The 20000-nt window shown below is 39.9% G+C and overlaps 1 protein-coding gene across 2 annotated transcripts in view; it reads right to left on the bottom strand.

The window, feature by feature from the left end:
* Creba (Cyclic-AMP response element binding protein A) overlaps positions 1–20000 on the bottom strand; it is a 41544-nt gene continuing 21544 nt past the window's right edge. The window contains exons 1-6 of one of the 2 annotated variants that reach the window (XM_076308018.1): positions 11933–12085; positions 8138–8474; positions 6576–6907; positions 4622–4897; positions 4393–4536; positions 1–3946 (exon numbers count right to left, since the gene is read on the bottom strand). In XM_076308018.1, the coding sequence (XP_076164133.1) occupies positions 3761–3946; positions 4393–4536; positions 4622–4897; positions 6576–6907; positions 8138–8474; positions 11933–11947 (1290 nt within the window). In that variant the 5' untranslated portion in view covers positions 11948–12085 and the 3' untranslated portion in view covers positions 1–3760. Of the gene's footprint in view, positions 3947–4392; positions 4537–4621; positions 4898–6575; positions 6908–8137; positions 8475–11932; positions 12086–20000 lie in introns of those variants that run through there. The other variant, XM_076308009.1, reaches the window with a different exon arrangement.

Below are 20000 nucleotides of genomic sequence, written 5' to 3'. Positions count from 1 at the left end.
ATCTAATGTGCACTAATGGTAAGTCTTCGCGATACTTTTACAGTCCGATACGAGTAATTTTAATTTCTTCGTGAAGAAAAAAAAGTGCAATTACTCCCTTGCCTTTATAAAAATGATACATCATCTGTACTATGTTGTGCAAGATTGTTTATAACCTCTCCTCAATGAAATGTTTCGATTGTGTGTAGCAGTAAGTCACTGGTACGTAGCAGTAATCTAATCTATTTTTTACGTCTGTTATCGGAAAATATCGGTAAACAATTTCGATGATCAATCGTTTGACGCGGTGCAAGTAATTTCAAGACTCGTCTTGTGCACACTGTCGGTGAAATGGCCTCGATAGCAACAATGTTGAACGTAGATTGTACCGTTGAAGCAAACATCCTCTTTAAAGCGGAGTACTTCGAGAACTCGAGCAGCTCTGCTTCAAAGACGTTTGCAAACTCGTTCCTTGTAAAAGTATTCGTGGCGTACGTGTTCAGGTGGGCGAAAGTAATCGCGAAACGCCGATCGACGTCTTCCTCTCCTTCGTCTGTGCAAATAAGCATCTTTCTCCAAAAATATACGCGATACGATTTCTTTGAAAGATTCCTCCGTTTCCTACGAATTTCTTTAAACGTTCGTATCTCGGGAACGAACGATCGTATCGTATCCAAACAAAGAGGATCATCGTCTCCTCAACCCGAGCTACGTTTCTCGATTACCCAGAATTTCGAAACTGTAAATTATTTTTGCATATCCAACGAATCATCCATTAAAGTTAATTTCAATTAACGATACAGGCTCTTCGTCCAAACTGTTTCACGCGTAAACTCGCAAACCGTTCCAAGTTCTCCCTCTTCATTAGCTTGCGCCAGTTCGCACCTTTATTGACCCTGTGCGCGGTGGTTCTCGATAAACTCGATAACTCGATTGAACTCCGCGCGGAAATCCAATTGCACCGACTATTCCAACTGCCGCGGGATCATGCATCGAGCTCAGAAGAAAAATTTTCCGCGCGACACGTGACCGATCCGTGACGCGGACGTGCGACGAGCTTCGTTCGGATTTCCGTGTTGGATAAACGTGATTTGGGATTAAGGAAGAAACACTAGACGCGCCACGGAAATAGGATTCGCGCGCTGGTCCCCTTGCAATTTTCGACGAACTTCAACATCCATCGATTACGCGACCACGGGAATTAGCGTAGACCACGCTGTGTGCCTGTAATCCTCGTATGAAAAATATCACCGTGCTCCTTGAACGTTCCTTCACGAAATATGTATCTTCGAAAAATCGATACAACGGTTGAAATTGATTTGAAAAAAAGAAAAAGAAAAGAATTTCATATCGACCTGCTATATCTTTGCGCGCAACCTGCGCTGTTTTTACTTTCCTTTTTAACGTTCTTAAACACGATTCCAAAGGATTCGCGTATAGGACCTTCTGATGATGTGAATTTTGTAAAGGACAGTTCAAGAAATGGGGTGAAATTTTTGTCAAGCATCACACTGGTCGGTGTAATATGTTTTTAAAAATTGTTCCGAAATTGTCGTAGCTACACCAGGGTAAAAGTGTAATATCGTACGATGCGGCTAGTAATTTTTTGAAATGGTTCCAAAATTCGTCTTCGTAGAATTTACATCTTCGTGGGAAATCATCACGGAATTGGAACAATATTCTTTTTTTTTTATTACCGAGCGACGCACGGCTTCATTTTGATCACGATTGACACGATCGTGAACTAAGATTCACGATTTTGTTATGCGGTCACATTGGTTCGAAAAGTTGTACGTTCGTTGAATAGTTTGTTGCTGTAAAATTCAATCCAACAGCAACGAACTGACTCGTCCCGCGGTCGACGAGAATTCGCGCGGTAAAGACAATTTCAAATCGACCAATCAATGGCAGCATTGGCGTTGCTGTCAGCACACGAGTGGATGCTTCCGTTTAACTCTAATTGTGACGGTAATCGATGATATTTGTACCTACGAAAGAGTAAAAAGTGATTTCTCGTCGAAAAATGGGTCGAAATTTTCCAATGAATTTTTATCGTACATTGTCTCGTTTTCGAGAAAATTGACTTTGAAGACTGTTCGGCGTGCGCGCTCGACGGTAGCGCCATCGCAGTGACCAACGCGCGAACTAGCGTTACTGCGTGCGCGCGCAACAATTTTCAAAGTTGTTTTCCCCGAAAACGAAGACTCGTGCGAAAAAATTTTCTCGCGCATTTTCGACATATTTTCTCGCAAAGAATTATACCGCGCCCTTTGTTGTACCATAGTAATTCTATAAACTGCTATTTTTACGTTCTATGGTGCGTGCTTTTGTTTAAAACAAAAGGAAAACGATCGAAGTAGTCACCATTGCACGTTGCCGTTAAAAGTCTTCAACGAACATTCCTTCTGACGCGCGTTTCTTTTCAAAATACGATATATAAATTTGTGTCGGAAGTGAATTACACCTAACCTAACAAGTAAATTCCTAGATACGATATTCCTCTTTCGTGAAAATAGACGCACACGATTTTCAAATTCGTTCTATATAAAATAATAATAACGCACCTTGTCGCTTTAAAGTTTAGACGCTACATTTACGTTTACACGCCGTTACACGCTATCATGGACACCCACGCAAGTACACTGACTTTTTGGACGAAATTGAAGAGTTCTCATCACTTTCGGCGACGAAAATATTGGCGCGCAACGAACGCGGTCGCGTCGACTCGAAAAATGCACAAAAACACTGTTAAATACTTTAATTAGTTAATATGAACTCTCGCGCTTATCACTAGATTCCTTACTCATTTTAATAGAAGTCAAACGTTTCGTTTATTTCGTGCATCGTAAATTAACCTATTCCGCTTATTGAACTTCGCGTGTAAATTACTTTTTGCGAGAAGAAAAGTATGTTTTGGCTACAGCTGCTTCGAACAATTCGTCACGAATTAAACGATAATATCGAGTACGAAGAAATACGATAGAAATTCTGGCTGGAACAAATCAATTGGCTACTCATGGTCACTGAGCTGTCCCTTCCTCGTGCTGACGCGACACAAATGTGGGAGTGGTCGCGAGCTACTTGAGAAAATTCCGTGCACAGCCAACCGATTTCATTCCAAACGTAGATCGTTGCACTTTCAAGAAGCAATTTCACAATTTTTTAAATTATATTGCGCGATTTGCACGCCGTAACAAAACGTATCATCAATTCCACACAAAAAGAGAAAATATATTCCCTTAGCTAGGGAAGGCACTCCTGGCTAAATTCTATTTCTTCGATTCCATCGCAACGGAACTGGGAAGACGACACGGTCCAACGAATTCGCAGCTAATCTTAGGTAAAATTGGTCGTTAAACAGCGGTCTCGCTCTAAAATACTTACTCGATCCGCCTCTACGCAAGGAAGACTTCACAGGAATGTAAAGGAATTGCACGAGTTCCCTGGAAACAGGCTATCCTCCCGACTTTCGTTTCTGACTTAGAAAAAAAAAAAACAAAAACAAATGAACGAGGCTCGAGGAAGAATAGACTACTTTCTTTCGAGCACCTGCCAGACGGATTGCACTGAGGGATCTAAACGAAAAAGAACTGTTCAACGATCGCGCAACACTGTTAACGAACTCCAACGTGAGACCGTTTCCTGGTCTCCACAGTCTTCACAAAACTGTAGAACCTTCAGCATTGTTGACACCATGATTTATTCTCAGATGTCCTCCACAAATCGACGATTTTATAGTCTTCGGTTCGTACGAAAACGCTCAACTGTACGTAAACAAGATCTAGGAATTCTGCATTTGCAGCAGCGTCTGCAAACGCTGCAGTTCCTTCAGTAGCTCACGATTCGCGTTCTCCAGGACGGTCAGTCTATCTCTGTAGGAGGAATTCTCATTCGTTAGCATAGTGACTCGTCTCTCCAGGCCGTCCATGTACTCCTTCTTCTTTCGTCGCGATTCCTGCGCGGATATCTGAAACGTAAACGAAAATACGATGCTTCATTCTGCACGATCTTCATTTCTCTAGGCAAACGTTCACATTCGACGACACTTGGTTCAAGGAAATAGTATCTTCAAATATTCGAATGGAATTAGATCTGGATCAGACTGGACAAACATTCGCACACACTTACACACATTAACACTTACTGCACATAGGAAGAATACTCTAGCGTGTTACAAAGGAATTGGTCCTGGATTAAGCTAGGTAAACATTTGCACTCGACAACACTTGGCCTTTCTCACAGGTAAGATATCCTGACACACTACAACGCAGTCAAGTTTGGTTTAGGCAACGCCACGGTTTATGATAAAATTACGAAGACAATAAAGCAATATAAATAAAATAACGAACAATCGCATTGCTCGCGTTTGAAGTACATAGACAGCAAGATACGTCGACATCGAATTAAATTCACCTTGTTTTTAATTTTCCTGCGGACCTTCTTTAGCGACTTCTCCTCCTGTTTGGTCAATGGTAGTTTGGTGGGCACGGGATATCCTTCGGCTATTAGGGTCCTCTTCTCTTCCTCTGTCAGCGTAAGAACTCCCGTCGATCCCTTCTGCAAAATCGATATTACGTAATATTACACTAGAATCTAGTTCATCTATAACACTACGTGTCATCTTCTTTCGCGATGTGCTCACCGGCTGACAGGAAATCAAAGGTGTGTGGATCGGCTGTCTGGTGGTGTGTGTGCCGTTCGTCACGTACAGCCTGGGCGTTAGCAGACCCCTGAGATTCTGTGCGTGCGTGGAGCTCTGGGAATCTCGACGTTCCGGCGAGCAGGAAGCGGAAGCGGTGCCCTCGCTGTCGGAACTCGCGCTGCTCGGCGGTGTCGGCGGTAAACCCTGTCTCGATGTACGCGAATTCACCTCCTTCCCGACGCAGACTGGTCTGCTATACTCCTCCACCTCCATACCCTTTCGACAGAAAAATTTCAAAAGTATTAGTACACCCGTTGCGAAACGAGGAACTCGTCTTCTACGACGACCCAGGATTACGTATGGTTACATCACCAAGTGGATGCTACCTCTGATCCAGAGAACATGCTCTGACGATGTCTCGAGTTCAAAACTGATCTATCTATTCCGAAATTCTACTCGTGTAAATAAACGTATGGTTGCCACCAAGTGGATGCTACCTCTGATCCAGAGAACATGCTCTGACGATGTCTCGAGTTCAAAACTGATCTATCTATTCAGAAATTCTGCTCGTGTAAATAAACGTATGGTTGCATCACCAAGTGGATGCTACCTCTGATCCAGAGAACATGCTCTGACGATGTCTCGAGTTCAAAACTGATCTATCTATTCAGAAATTCTGCTCGTGTAAATAAACGTATGGTTGCATCACCAAGTGGATGCTACCTCTGATCCAGAGAACATGCTCTGACGATGTCTCGAGTTCAAAACTGACCTATCTATTCCGAAATTCTACTCGTGTAAATAAACGTATGGTTGCCACCAAGTGGATGCTACCTCTGATCCAGAGAACATGCTCTGACGATGTCTCGAGTTCAAAACTGATCTATCTATTCCGAAATTTTGCTCGTGTAAGTAAACTTGTGTCACTACTGGTTATTTACTGTCCAATGCTTCTAGAATTATTATCTGGTTAGGATATGTTCTTTGAGGACATAAATCTCAAATTTCAACGATTGAGCCGATGGTTGATAACTTCAATCTTGTTCTATGAGGGTAAACCCAAATTCACGGATTATCAGATCTTACAATAGTGTATGCGTAGACAGAGGTAATTAATGGGTACGAAAAATACATTGTTGGTCAGTCTTTCTGTTTATCTTCTAACTCTTGCGTCAATTGTGTCTAGACACCACTGTGTCGTAAATCTTGACATGTTTTATTATACTCATTCTTACTTCGACTCCTTTTCAAAATTCAATCAACTCCTAGAAGGGTTGTTCGTACTCGGAGTTCGTGTGCATAGACTGGGTTAACCCTTTCCACTCGAGAGGCGATCCTCGATCGTCATTTAATTCCGTGTACTTTCTCCAATTCGGAAAACCATCGTGGTTTGGAATTGAAATTAAAATTCAATTACTCCTTTCTCGTAAGATGTGAACATACGTATACGAAATGTTGAAATGCAAACGCTCCGTTTTAAATTAATTACACGATCTGTAGGATTTCATCGAGGTGCTAGTTTCTGGTAGCAGAGAAGCTTCGAGTGCAAAGGGTTAAATACACACATCCAAATCCTTCGATTGCTTACGAATATCCCGAAGAAGATATTCAGGATAGGCAAACATAGCGATAGTCCTCAACAATTGCTTCAGATATCCGTAAACAATATAGATAATTATGTAAGTGTTCCAATGCACATGATCCAGTTAGTACAACGATATCGGATAGACATTCGATCACTGTATCGTTACCAATACATTCCTCTAAGGACAACTGAAACTCTCAGTCACAGGCTTCTTGCCCAAGTATTACCCGATAGATTGCCCAACAGAAAGTCCACCTTTACAATTGTGCGACGATTTTTCCGGGATGTCCATCGATCACAGCGCACAAGATTCTCTAATCGCTACGAAAAATGAAGAGAAAAAAAGAAAAAAGATCCGATAGAAGTTACCTGATAATATTCTTCATCGTCCTCCTCGCTATCGCTGGTCTGCGATAAATGGTTCTTGGAGAAATGAAGCTTCTGGGGAAACACCATGGTTATCGTGTTCTTGTCATCGACTATTGTCGTTTGACAGGATTCCGAGGGACTACTGGGCGCGCTGAGCGGTTCTCCTTTGATCTCGGTGCATTCCATGTCTTCAGGTACTAGGTCGTTGGTTCTCTTTAGGATAATGGTTGAGGTAGACGACGGTGATAGCGACGACGATGACGACGACGACAGCTCACCGCGACCCGAGGCGGTGTTCATCGAAATTGCTGGGAAGCATTCCTCTTCCATGTCTGAAATCAAAGATAACCATTTCGTTCAGCGGCACGGCTTCCCCTCCGCCATGAATATTCATCCGAGTCTCGTAATCGGTCCCAGACGTAATATATTCAAATATTTACTGCTTGAATTTAGAATGTTTCGCTCGGTGCATCGAACTCTGACAAAGCGTTTGGTTTTATCAAACTTAAGGACACTGATAACCATCCGTCATTATTGAAAAGGAAATCGACGATTCTACAGCTGAACCGTAACTGTTAGAGTCCAACATTAAAATTTGTAATTTTAGTATTGTATTCTCAAAGTGTACACGATATCGTATCGGCGACCTTTTTCTTTTCTACGTATAAGCAAACGCTTACGATTCGCGGTGTACATGAACGATAGTACCACGGCCGAATAAGTCGCGTAACAATGGTAATCAGATCCAGTCATTATGTGCTTTCGATACATCATAGCGTGGACGGAATGGTGTCGTCGCCAGCATTTAATGGATCGATGATGTCGGCACGTCACATAAACCAGGGAACGTTAATAGGAGGAATTTATATCCCAACTGTATCAGTTTTACGAAATTGGGAGAATCATCATCCCCTGGTATCGTGTACTTCGCTCCTCCGTTATACAGGATGTCTGAGAGATTTATTAGAAATTGCCAAGATATCCTGTGACTACAAATGTGCTGTTTTGCTCGAGACAGAAAACATTGGCTACTTAAGATAACCGAGCGACTGTCCCCATCGTAACGTCTGGTCCATCACTCCATTCCGTTACTCCGAAACAATGAACTTCACAGTTTTAAACAACGAATTCTACATCGTTGAATGCAAACACATATTACATTTATTTGCATAATTTTCACATATCGTCATCACCTTATGTCATAATCATTTCCAAGACTTTGGTGAATCTGCATAATTAGTATGCATTTAAATTGCTAATAACTCCCTCTTCCCTCTTGCTCGTCTCGAATCTCTACCGTTGGAAACTAAAGAAAACCGTTCTGGAAGGAATGTGGGTACAAATCGGTGACGATGTTAATGCCTACTTCATAATGCACACGAGTCTTCGAAGCCTACGAAGAGTGCTAACGTACACCTACGAAGCCAAGCATGAAAACACGTAATCCATAGGCATTGCCACCTATCATGGTACCCCGTGGGACAGTTTGTTGCGGCTTGTAACGGTAAAAGAAATTTAATGAAATAAAAATGATCAACGTTAAAGTGTTCATTGACTCTTACCGTCTATTCTGCTGCGTATGTCCAACGATTTATGATGATCTAGGTTGCTGGAATCGATAGAGGAACTGGTATTCGAAAGGGATGCGCCAACCGTGTCGGCGGACGATCCAGAGTTAGGTGTGTGAGGGTTAGCGCCAGGTGTCGCTGGACTTGGTGGAGGGCTGGACGTCAAAAGACTGTAACTGTGCTCCGATTTTATGGGTCGTGGACCTCCGAGTGCTGCGTCCGTCATCAAACGATCCCTCAACACCACACCCAGAGAGGATTTGTCTCGAACGTAGAGCACGTTGCCCCATTCCTCTTCCTTGGTCCCCATTAAAACATCCTGGCCGAGGGCCTGCAAACAAAGATATTCATCATTCGTCGTTCACTTCACAGATAGTCTCTATTCTTATCAAATTGTAAATTCTTTAAATAAATACAGTTTGTTGGAATACGACAACTTAGGCCAATGTAGTCCCAGAGATAATACGTCCTAGGGGAAGATGAGTGCAATCGTCACTTGTTTTTGGGTTATATATAATACAGTTTGTTGGAATACAACGACCCAGGTCAATATGATCCCAGAGACAATATGTCCTAGGGGAGGAGTGCAATCGTCACTTGTTTTTGGGTTATATATAATACAGTTTGTTGGAATACAACGACCCAGGTCAATATGATCCCAGAGACAATACGTCCTAGGGGAGGAGTGCAATCGTCACTTGTTTTTGGGTTATATATAATACAGTTTGTTGGAATACAACAACTTAGGGCAATATGCTCTCAGAGGCAATACGTCCTAAGAGAGAAGGAGTGCAATCGTCACCTGTTTTTGGGTTATATATAATACAGTTTGTTGGAATACAACAACTTAGGGCAATATGCTCTCAGAGGCAATACGTCCTAAGAGAGAAGGAGTGCAATCGTCACCTGTTTTTGGGTTATATATAATAAAGTTTGTTGGAATACAACGACTTAGGTCAATACGGTCCTAGAGACAATACGTCTCAGGGGAGGAGGAGTGCAATCGTCACCTGTTTTTGGATTATCATTGCAACGTGATCGTGGCGGCTACCTCAGTCTTATTTCTTTGCTAGGCCTCGCCGCGTGACTATACTGCACATCTTTATTCAGAATAAATGTACGTTCTTTTCTTATATTTCCCACACAGTTACAACGAGTTTCCGTGAATAGTATAAAAACTGGATATTTTTTAATCACGTTATTCTTGTTCCAAAGAAGCGACGGTCTTCGGGAGATGTTGGTTCTACTTTCAATGGACACATTACCCGCCGGGGTAACATTCGGAATTCTAATGAGGAGAATTCGAGGTTTGAATTTGAAATGGGCCTTTAGACTCTTTTATTCGATCATAAACCCCTGGTCCAACTTAATTCAAATGCTCCGCTCGATAAATGGAAAGTAACTTCTGTATTTTGATGTAAAAAGGAAGGTTGCGAGGAGAAAATTATCATATTCTATTGATATCCAGAGCAAAGTCTACTCGAACAATTTTTCTGTGCAATCAACGGTTGGCCAGTAACTCAAGGATATCGAGTTAGGTGAATCACTCTATGTACACTAATGCAATACGTGAACAAGCTTCGCATGTATAATAGAAACAATATGAATTATCACCTTCTTTCATTTACCGCTAGCACCGTTCGAAAAGAACGAAACTAAAATTGAAGAAAAAAACATTAGACCCTTGTAGATAGAATAATCCTTTATTTAAAGAAATCTGTGAATCGTATGTTCCGCTTCACCGCGTGTAGACTCGCGTTACGTCGATTCCTAGCCTCTGATGTCTTGTACGAAACTTTCTAAACCTTGGCCTAGCACCTCCTCTACTTTAAAAATCTCTAAATCACATGGTAATTCTCCAACCTTCAGCAAAGTACCAGTCCAGGACTATCATGGACATTAAAACCCTGATGTAGTATTATTTCATGTGTATGTGGACCTGCCAACTCTGGCGTACTACCAGTTCTTGCATACATAGGCATACAAACTCTAGGGTAGTACCAACGCGTATCTATACGAATATTAAATCTCTAGCACAGTACTAATTTATGTCTACATGGTCATTCAAACACCAGCGTGGTACAAGTGCATTTTCTATACAGCCTATGTAAATATTGTTTACCAATTCGCTTCGAATCCTTCGCTACATCCATAACGAATCCTTTATAACTCTTCGGTATGGAAGTGTGAACGTCACAAATTCAAATGGATTACGATCGGTGTTATCCCCACTGCTATCCTCCAAGCTTTCGAAAAGCATGTTTACTCGTGAGAGCTAGAACAATTTACCAAAATGAAAGAAGATGCAACGCCACGGATAACGGACGTCGAGTAATTGTCGCTCCGTGGCAAACCTCGTGAACCCCTCGATCAGAACACCTCGATTCGTCTCCTAATTCTCTCCGAGTCTAATCTTTCCAGCTTCTGTCCCAAACTTTGTTCATCGTTTCAGTGCCCGGTACACCACAACCGAGTCCTGGATCGTCATTTCTCTCTCTCTCGAGTAATTTTCTTCATTTTTCCTTCTCAGTAGCACAGAAATCGCGCCCGGTGGAGGCATCGATCCCCGGGAGAGCAACACACCTTCACACCGTTAGAAAGGTTTCATCTCGTTCAGGCTCGTGTGTAGTTGCCAGGCACCAACGGGCCGGTGGACGAGCGGTGCAAATCAATGGACGGGGGAGCAACGTTCGAGGCTGTCAATGGCTACCAGTTGTCTCGGGCGAAGGTGTCAAGGACCCCGCTTCTAAAATTGTACGCGCGCGCGGGTATCCCGAAGCGGTCACGGCGCGCTGCGTCGACGAAGGAGAAGGGCGCTCGCTCGTCGAACGGTCAAGTTGAAGGTCGTGTGCGCGGCACGGAAGAGTCGGTAGCTAGCCTACCGACAGCTTCCTCGCCCTTGTTTCGTAGGGCCAATGATCCTCCAGATGGAACACCTTTGCTCCACGAGCAAAGCGGAACTGCCGATCAAGGTTACAGCGGCTGGTGTACAATTTTTCGGACAGAATTTCGGCTCCTATTTTGAACGTTGGACCTTCTCTACTCTACAAGTATCGTTAACGCTTTTCGATCTTTTTCGAGACGTTCGTGTGTAAAAAGTGGCGATACTAATAGAGAATTAATATTGGGTTGTTCGGAAAGTCATTTCGTCTTCTTTCGTGAAAATGAAACACGATTTTTCTTAGAGCGTATAAACATTTTACTAAGTTATATATTCTCCATTTTGGAAATGACTTTCCGAACAACCTAATAGTTGTACTTCACGACCTTACGTCGTAATCATTTTTACGAACGAGTCGAGGAGACTTTCGAAAGAAAACCTGACGATTATTCGAAACGTTGCTCTCTGTACATGGAATGTCTCGTTTAATTGTTTTCTATACTTGAAACGAGGACGCAACTGATAAAGTTGGGAAGAAAACTCTCATACACGAAAGTCTGAATCTGAAGTCACCGATTAGGTTACAATCTACAAGATGGTTTGTTTCCCGTTTGACCCGGCCCGTTATCTTTGAGGTTAGATTTAATAACAACGTTCTTTGTGCAATTACCACATCGTATCTTAGTCGGTGCGATAAAAACGTCGAGTAAGAATCAAATGTTTCCGGGGAATTATTGATCGATATTGAATACGATCTTACGGTACGTCTAGAAAATTTTTTATACCAAGTACCTGAATTATCGTACGCACAGAGTATAAATCGAACGTTCCCTCGAAAGATGTTCGAAGCGCCTAACGGTTCGTGTAACCGGGACTCTACCGTGATTCGATTCTAACCGCTTCCGTACCTTCGTAATTTCCATCGTGTCTTCCCTGCGTCACGGGTTGTTCGTTTAACAGAGGGAACACGGTGATTTTCCAGAAACGGAACAATTATTTTGCCTTAGGCAATTAGCAGCCAACAACCTGCGACTCCGTACGTCGCGACGCGCGTCGTCGTTGTCGTCGTCGTTGTCGTCGTCGTTGTCGTCGTCGTTGTCGTCTTTTGTCTCCGTGACAATCCTAGAGAACTGCTTCCACGAAAGGAAACACTTTTTCTCCTCTTTTGGACAACAGAAAACCCTGAGACAACCGGTCGCGTCGCCAGTTGGAAACTGACGCGCTGAAACGGCTGGATCCGCGAGATCTGTTGCGCTTCAGCAATGCGGAACTCGGAGCCAAGGTCGCGACACGACTCTTCCTTTTCTCCATCGCCTATCTACCTCTGGCTCCTCCCCTTCTGCTGTGCTTGCCCCCCCTGGCCTTTCCGTTATGCTTCAGTCGCAGCATCGCCACTTATCTCGCGCCTTCCACGTCTCGCTTCCACCGGAAGTGTACCGCTAACGGGTTCTTCGTTGTCCCTGACGAGATAAGGGCTGGACGGACGAACATATTCTTTCTACTCCATTCAATTTCCGTCGATATTCGCCTTTCAACCGCGAAGAGCATCCTGTTCACTGGGATGTATCGTGTGCAGTCTGTACAGGGCGTGTCAAAGTTCAACGTCTTTGGTACGATCATCGTACAAAAGCATATACACAATATATCTAGCACTATGTAAACGGGTAAAATGTATAAGTGAAAATGTTGTTGTAAAACCTGAGCTCGGTTAAGAAGGATACATTGTGAGAAGTAACGGAATAAAAGGAAAAGAATAATGGGAAATAATAGACAAAATAAAGTAACGATGAAACAGTATGCGTTCTGTGAGTTCAAATAAGAAAAGTCGAGAAACACTTTGTTGTATTAGGTTGTTCGGAAAGTCATTTCGTTTTTTTTTTCTTTTTTTTTTGGTGAAAATGAAACACGATTTTTTTAGAGCGTAAAAACATTTTATTAAATTATATATTGTCCATTTTGGAGAACGAAATCACTTTTCGAACAACCTAATAATTTTGGGACGTCGATCTCCGATCAAAAATATTTTCTGACCCTTCGGAGTGTTAAATTTGGTAAAATGTTTTGATATTTTCATTATCGATCAAAAATAAACTGAGCGAGAATACGAATTTACAATTGTTCTTTGAGATTTCATTCTTGGATGGAGGAAAAAGTAAGAATCACTGTTTCGTATTATTCAAATTACGCGCCAAATTAAATTTCTGTATGCACATGGCTCATAGGTTCCATGTCGGTCTCAGTAGGACGCTACAGTTACATCGTTTTACATCCATTCGAAAATACTACAATTAATGTTTAATTATTGTACTTTGAAAACACAAAGACTACATCACGTTCTGTTGTAGGTGTATTTTTACAAAAATGAATAACATTTATATTATTTTTCATTAAACTCGCGGTACCGTTAATCGTTACATCGAGAGACAGAAATAATTTAAAGTTGATACAGAACAAATTTTAATTTCCAAATACTATATTACTCGATTTAGTTCGAAATTCGGTAAGATTGTGATTTTAATTAAAGAAACATTGTATAACGTCTTTTAATAAACCGTAGAACATACAAAACATTTACGCGACTTTTATAAACGGTTGTACAGAACTTGTAATGTAACGATTTAGAAATATGCTTGTACATTTCAGAATAATACTTAATCACGGGAAATATTTCCAAGATTCGTGAAGTTGAAATTCTAACGAACGTGAAATATCTACTACATACTATAATAATAGATATCGCGAAGAACAATATCAATTGAAGAAACCGTGTAACGTAATTCTTGGTTTACCTTCAGCTGGAAATAAAAGAATTAAATCCACCGGACGAATTTGTAATAACCACTGTCGACTTCACTTGTAGAAATTAATTATCAATTTCAGCATCGATATGAATTTGCTGATTAACTGTGTAGGAAATGCAAACCGATGTTGTGACTCAGCAATTTTCTCAAAAGAGTAATTTTGTGAGCTCAGCCCGTTCGTGTCAATGCCTTCACGGAACCGTAGAAATCTATGGTTGCCAACTGGCAATTTCCGCTTTGGTATTACGACAAACTATTTTCTCTTCGAGACCCGCGCTTTTGTGGTGAAACACCGTTTCTGGTCGTCAATATTATCGGAACGCAATTAATTTTCATCGAATAACATTCGTCCAAAAATTATAAAATTTAGTTAATCTGTAAACGATCTTAATAACTTCATTGTTTGAATAATTTCATTATTTGAAGTGTAATTTTCAAACAATTTCATTATTTGAAGTGTAATTGTCAAACAATTTCATTATTTGAAGTGTAATTTTCAAACAATTTCATTATTTGAAGTGTAATTTCCAAACAATTTTATTATTTGAAGTGTAATTTCCAAACAATTTTATTATTTGAAGTGTAATTTCCAAACAATTTTATTATTTGAAGTGTAATTTTCAGATAATTTCCTTATTTGAAGTGTAATTTTCAAATAATTTCCTTATTTGAAGTGTAATTTTCAAATAATTTCATTATTTGAAGTGTAATTTCCAAACAATTTCCTTATTTGAAGTGTAATTTCCAAACAATTTTATTATTTGAAGTGTAATTTCCAAACAATTTTATTATTTGAAGTGTAATTTTCAGATAATTTCCTTATTTGAAGTGTAATTTTCAAATAATTTCCTTATTTGAAGTGTAATTTTCAAATAATTTCATTATTTGAAATACCCTTTATTTATTGTAAATAGTTGCTTCGAATTTTCACCTCCAAGTGGAATACTTATCAGTCGACGCAAGATTAGCAATAATATACTGCGCTTGGGATTTTGCGTGGATTCAAGAATCTTCGGCGAGAAGTTTCTTTTTTAAATTACATCACTGATCCACAAGGACACTATGTTTTCTCGAGTTATCGATTCGTATAAAATATTGCTCGAAAGGCGATGTTACGCCTGAAGCACAGTTTGACCGAGTAATCAATATACTCGCTGTATCTAGTGAATTAATCATGTAATCGACGTTAGCAGTGGTGTAAGAGAGACAAAGAAGGAGATGTAACTCTAAAGAATGGAGTACTGTTGCAGTGAGTTCTCACGAAACTTATATTCTCAGAAGACAAAGGCGTCTTTTGGCTGTTCCGTGTCACAGAGATATATATGTGAATACGAACAAAATTATAAATATAAAGAAAATTGAACATAAATAAATATATATTCATAATATTATTTCAATAATTTGACATATTATTCGACATATTTGACATATTTGACATATTTTTAAATTATTCTTATAATTTGAAATATTATTTCACATTTATTCAAAAATAATTGTAGATTTAAATAAAAATTGTATGTAACAGTTAGCACTAAGTTTCGTCGTTCGATAAGAAACGAAGCTATTAGGTTCGTCGTTTTATTTTTTTAAAGATGGTATTACTGTTTGATGAACATGTGTAAAGTTTCGTGTAGATCTGTCGACTCGTTCGTATATTTACACTTGTTCAAAGTTGAAGTGTCGTAGTATTTTTTTACGATGCAAGAAAGGACAAAACTTATCGAAGAACTTGGTAATTTTTAATTATCGGTTGATAGAAGAATTGGTATGAAAACAAGGAGAAGGTGTATCGAATGTTTTGTAGTCGGAATACGGTTCTGGGTACTGGTACCGGCTGTTCGAAAGCAGGAAAACAATCGTCGTGGTCTCGCAAACGAGAAAACAAGGCGGAGTCACGCCAAGTATTTAACAGAACTGACCTTTCCACTAGCCAGTTCGGTAATAAACTTGAATGCACGGCTTCAGGAGCGATTGCACGTACCGCGGGCACGCGCCAAGAAATTAAAGTCACGGTCAATAAACGAAACGGTTTAAGAAGAATTAAAATTTAAGAGCCACAATGAAAGAATTCCCAAAGTTTTCAAACTGAAACGGAATTCTCACGGTTTTCCAATCGAAACTTAAATAATTCTCAAAGTTGAACAATTACCCAAACGTGAAAGCTCTCGGTTGAATATTTTTCAAAGTACGAGTGTTCGAAATAGAGAATTCCTCGAGTTAAAGAAATCTCGAAGTAACAAGTATCAGCGAAGTTCAAGTAATCAAAATTGTTCGATCTCCGAATTTTAACGATTCAAGATTCTCCTATTTCCAAGAACAAATCGAACTCGTTGAATTTCGAAAAAGTTCAATGACTCGAATTCATCGAACTTGTGTAACTTGGAAACGAAAATTTCTCAACGAGATAAAACTATTACTAACGTTTCACGAAGTCGCCATTTTACATCACGGTTCACGACGCAGGTTTACCACACGCCGAAAATCATTCGAGCAGAAATTTCCACCGTCTGTACGTGAGATTCTTCAAGACAGTCCACGATATAAAGGATCATAGCGATCCATGGGATTCTAGCCAGTAGAAGTCACTTTTACCAGCGTGTACCAGCCTCGATGAAGTCACGAAAAAAGGTGAACGTCCTCGAGTCCCGTCCAAACCGTCCCGTCACTTAGCTCTACTCCCCTCTATGTTGAACCAACTACGAACGACGACGTTGCCGACGACGACGACAGATCTCTGCAATCCGTAGCCATGCGACTCGTTTCAAAACCTGATCCCTTCCCAACAGGTACCACTCGTTGCTGTCAACTATCCCAGGAAAGTCGAGAAACTCTAGAAACCTTGAAACGCAGTGTAAAAAAATATATCCCTCTTATGCCACGTACAATTCACTTGTCACAGTACCGGAAGTACGGCTCATTGTACCGGATTTCTTCCTTACTCGTTCAAGTGTGTACCGTGAAAATATTATCGTCGAGGTTCCGTTCGGAAATCTTTACGTTTCTCGTCGAAGAACCAAAACGGGTGAATTATCGAATAAAATGAGAAATTATTTTTTTCCATTCGTTAACGCACCTGTTGCACATTCTTCGTAAACAATATAAACACACAAACATGCTGTTCCTGGATCAAACTTCGTTTTATCAATAAAGCGCTATTGTATTCTTTAGCTACGCTCGGGAACATCTTGACTTCAATTGTGCCTTTGTAATGTAACAACCAATTATTGTATAATTATTCAAAAGAGTAACAGATGTCGATTGTGTTAACGACATCGGCTTGAGATGCACACGTGGCTACACAGGCGCAATAAATGTCTACGCGAGCGACTCTTCTCCCGCGAACGTACATAGATCGTTTCGTTTCAACTCGGATGGGATGGAACAAAACCGAGATAACTGTCCAAAAGTCTTCGAGTCAAGTGGAACAGGTTGCCGGCCCTGCTCGAACGCAAGTCACCGTCGGCTCGTTTTACTTGTTGGCTCTCTGGAATTCAGTCGAGTTCTCACGTACCTTTGGGAATAATTTACGCCTTGATTTCCTCACGGGACCCGTAGCGAATGCACGGACAACAGTTCCCCGGTCGGTTCGAACCGATTCAACAGGTAGTTCGTTCTGACCGAAAGATTACACAACCGTTCCCAAGGAAAATACAACGCTTTTCACGAAGATGCTTCCAAAGCCGATCAACTTCTTAGACGCGACCTATACCTCGAACGAAAGGAGCTTAAATCGAACCTATTCGTTGCAACGCATCACCGCGGTATTTTCAAGGTTACTCTTTACATTACTTTATGCCTCTATTGGATTATTCTTGAGGTTGACAACAATATATAGCTGTACTTCGCTTTACGAAGGAGGTAATCGCGCCAAGTTCACATTTAGGAATCGGAATTACCATTCGCGACGAACAGACGGATTTTTAACACACCGAAAATACTCGGGGACGTTCTCTGCAAGTATTTCTGGTACTTTGTTTGCTACTTTAGCATCACTTTTGTGCATTGTTTTCGTTATTTTTCACACTTAACGCTTCGTTCGATTTCGTCACTCTCGTTTACACTTTTCACACAATGAACCGTCGCTGTGACCATTTTCATCGCCAAGTTGCCCGATGTTAACGTTGAACACAACGAACTTTTGCGGTTACCTTTAACTTTATCCGTCACAATTTTTTATTTCAATCCTTAAAAAAAAATCCAAGAGGCGCGAAATCGACTACGTTTATGGGGAAACAATTGAACGAACCTTTCTTAGAAAATTTTGGTATCGTTTTGAGAAAGATCATTGTTGTTCGAACTATATCGATATTATGCGAGTATCAACGAACGGAAATCAACCTCGTTTTGCAAACTTTATTAATACGCTGCATATTTGCAACATTGCATTACATACGTTATTATTATTACTGCTACTATTAATAAACCTCGTTATTATGCAATAACCTCAATATTAGCGATTAACCAATCACTCTCTTAGATCGTGTATATTTTTCTTAGCAGATATAATACACACGATATAATAAAAATAGTCATAATAATAATAATAATAATAATAATAATAATAATAATAATAATAATAATAATAATAATAATAATAATAATAATAATAATAATAATAATAATAATAATAATAATAATAATAATAATAATAATAATAATAATAATGATAATAGTTTCTACTTATCTCGGTTAACTGAACTTATTCCATGGGATGGAATAATGCATGTCGATATGGCAGAAACGAGGAACGGAAATACGAGACACGGTTTTGTAAATTGGCTCCCCGATGAATAGATTAATACGATCGCGTGCTGTCAACTTCCGCTCCCACGAACGCTGCTGATCCAACATCTCATAATGTATCGTGAAGCTTTTTAATTGTTATAAGCAACAATTCGAACAATTTTATCGACTTTTCGATCGACCTATACGATGGAAAGGTATTTTCTATTTAAAAAAAAAAGAGAGAAAAAAAACGCAAGTAGGTACATGATAATAATTTGAAAAATTGTTTCCCGCGTTTTTTCTTTTTTTTCTTTTTTTTTTTTTTTGCTTTGGAAAGATTTTCTATTTCTTTCGCGACACGTACGTTTTACGTAGAACAGATTCTAACTATTGTAACAAATGTCTACGCTGTAAGAAAAAAAAAAAATGGTAAAAACATTATCGAGCGAAAACTAATGATAGGTAGTCATCCGACAACGCGTCGATAGTGTTAGAAAATGGCATACTAACTTCGAAAGAAAAACAAGACAATTTTTTACGTTCGAACGCGTTCGCGATAAGCGGAAATTACGTTGCAAAAATTACGTTACACTTCTATGGTATTACTACAGAGCTGAAGCATACGACTATACCATTGTATTATGATAGTAGCCTTGTAACAACATTATAGAATTATTGCAAAAGTTAAACTAGAATAGCTCTACCATAATATAGCTCCAGTATAGTAGCACCACTACTCTTCTACCATAATCATGATATTGCAATATAATTGCACTATAATAGCAGTACTATGTTATACTTTTATTCTATTCACAGTACTATAGTATAGTTACGTTGCATTTATACCGACTTCGTATAACGTAATTACAGTCGTTTTACCATATTACAGTGTGAGTGTAATACTTAACTTTATACCATAATTATAATACCCTAGAGTAATACTATAGTAATGGTAGAGTGTATTAATATAACATTATAATGCACTAGTTATGTAGGATCGGTATAATACTATCGTAATAATAGTACAATATTACTAAAGAACTGCTGTAATACTACTACATTATTAATCTCTTGCTACTACAAAACTAATAATACCATGACTAATACACTTGATAGTGTCCCACCTTGATAGTGTACCCCTTGATAGTGATCAAATCTATAATTCACGATTATAGCACATGCCTCCTGTTCAATATATTAAAATCGTATTCAACTAATTTTGGTTACCGACAACGGAGCTGAAGAGATACTCGCCTCGTGAATCAATCCGTGAAGGAGACGCGTTGATAATGTATAAAAAAAATCTCAGTTTATGGCACACGCCCCCTTTCTGATACCCATCAAAGGGCGTGAAAGCCTCAACACTCGAATAAGGGTTAATGGAAAGGAAAACGGAAACGTCAAACTACTCGATGGAAGCCGCTGTAGATAAGCCGTTATCGGCATGCAT

Source organism: Ptiloglossa arizonensis, chromosome 1, assembly GCF_051014685.1.
Source record: "Ptiloglossa arizonensis isolate GNS036 chromosome 1, iyPtiAriz1_principal, whole genome shotgun sequence".
In the NCBI taxonomy this organism is placed as follows: domain Eukaryota; kingdom Metazoa; phylum Arthropoda; class Insecta; order Hymenoptera; family Colletidae; genus Ptiloglossa; species Ptiloglossa arizonensis.
This window is presented reverse-complemented; position numbering and strand designations above follow the sequence as displayed.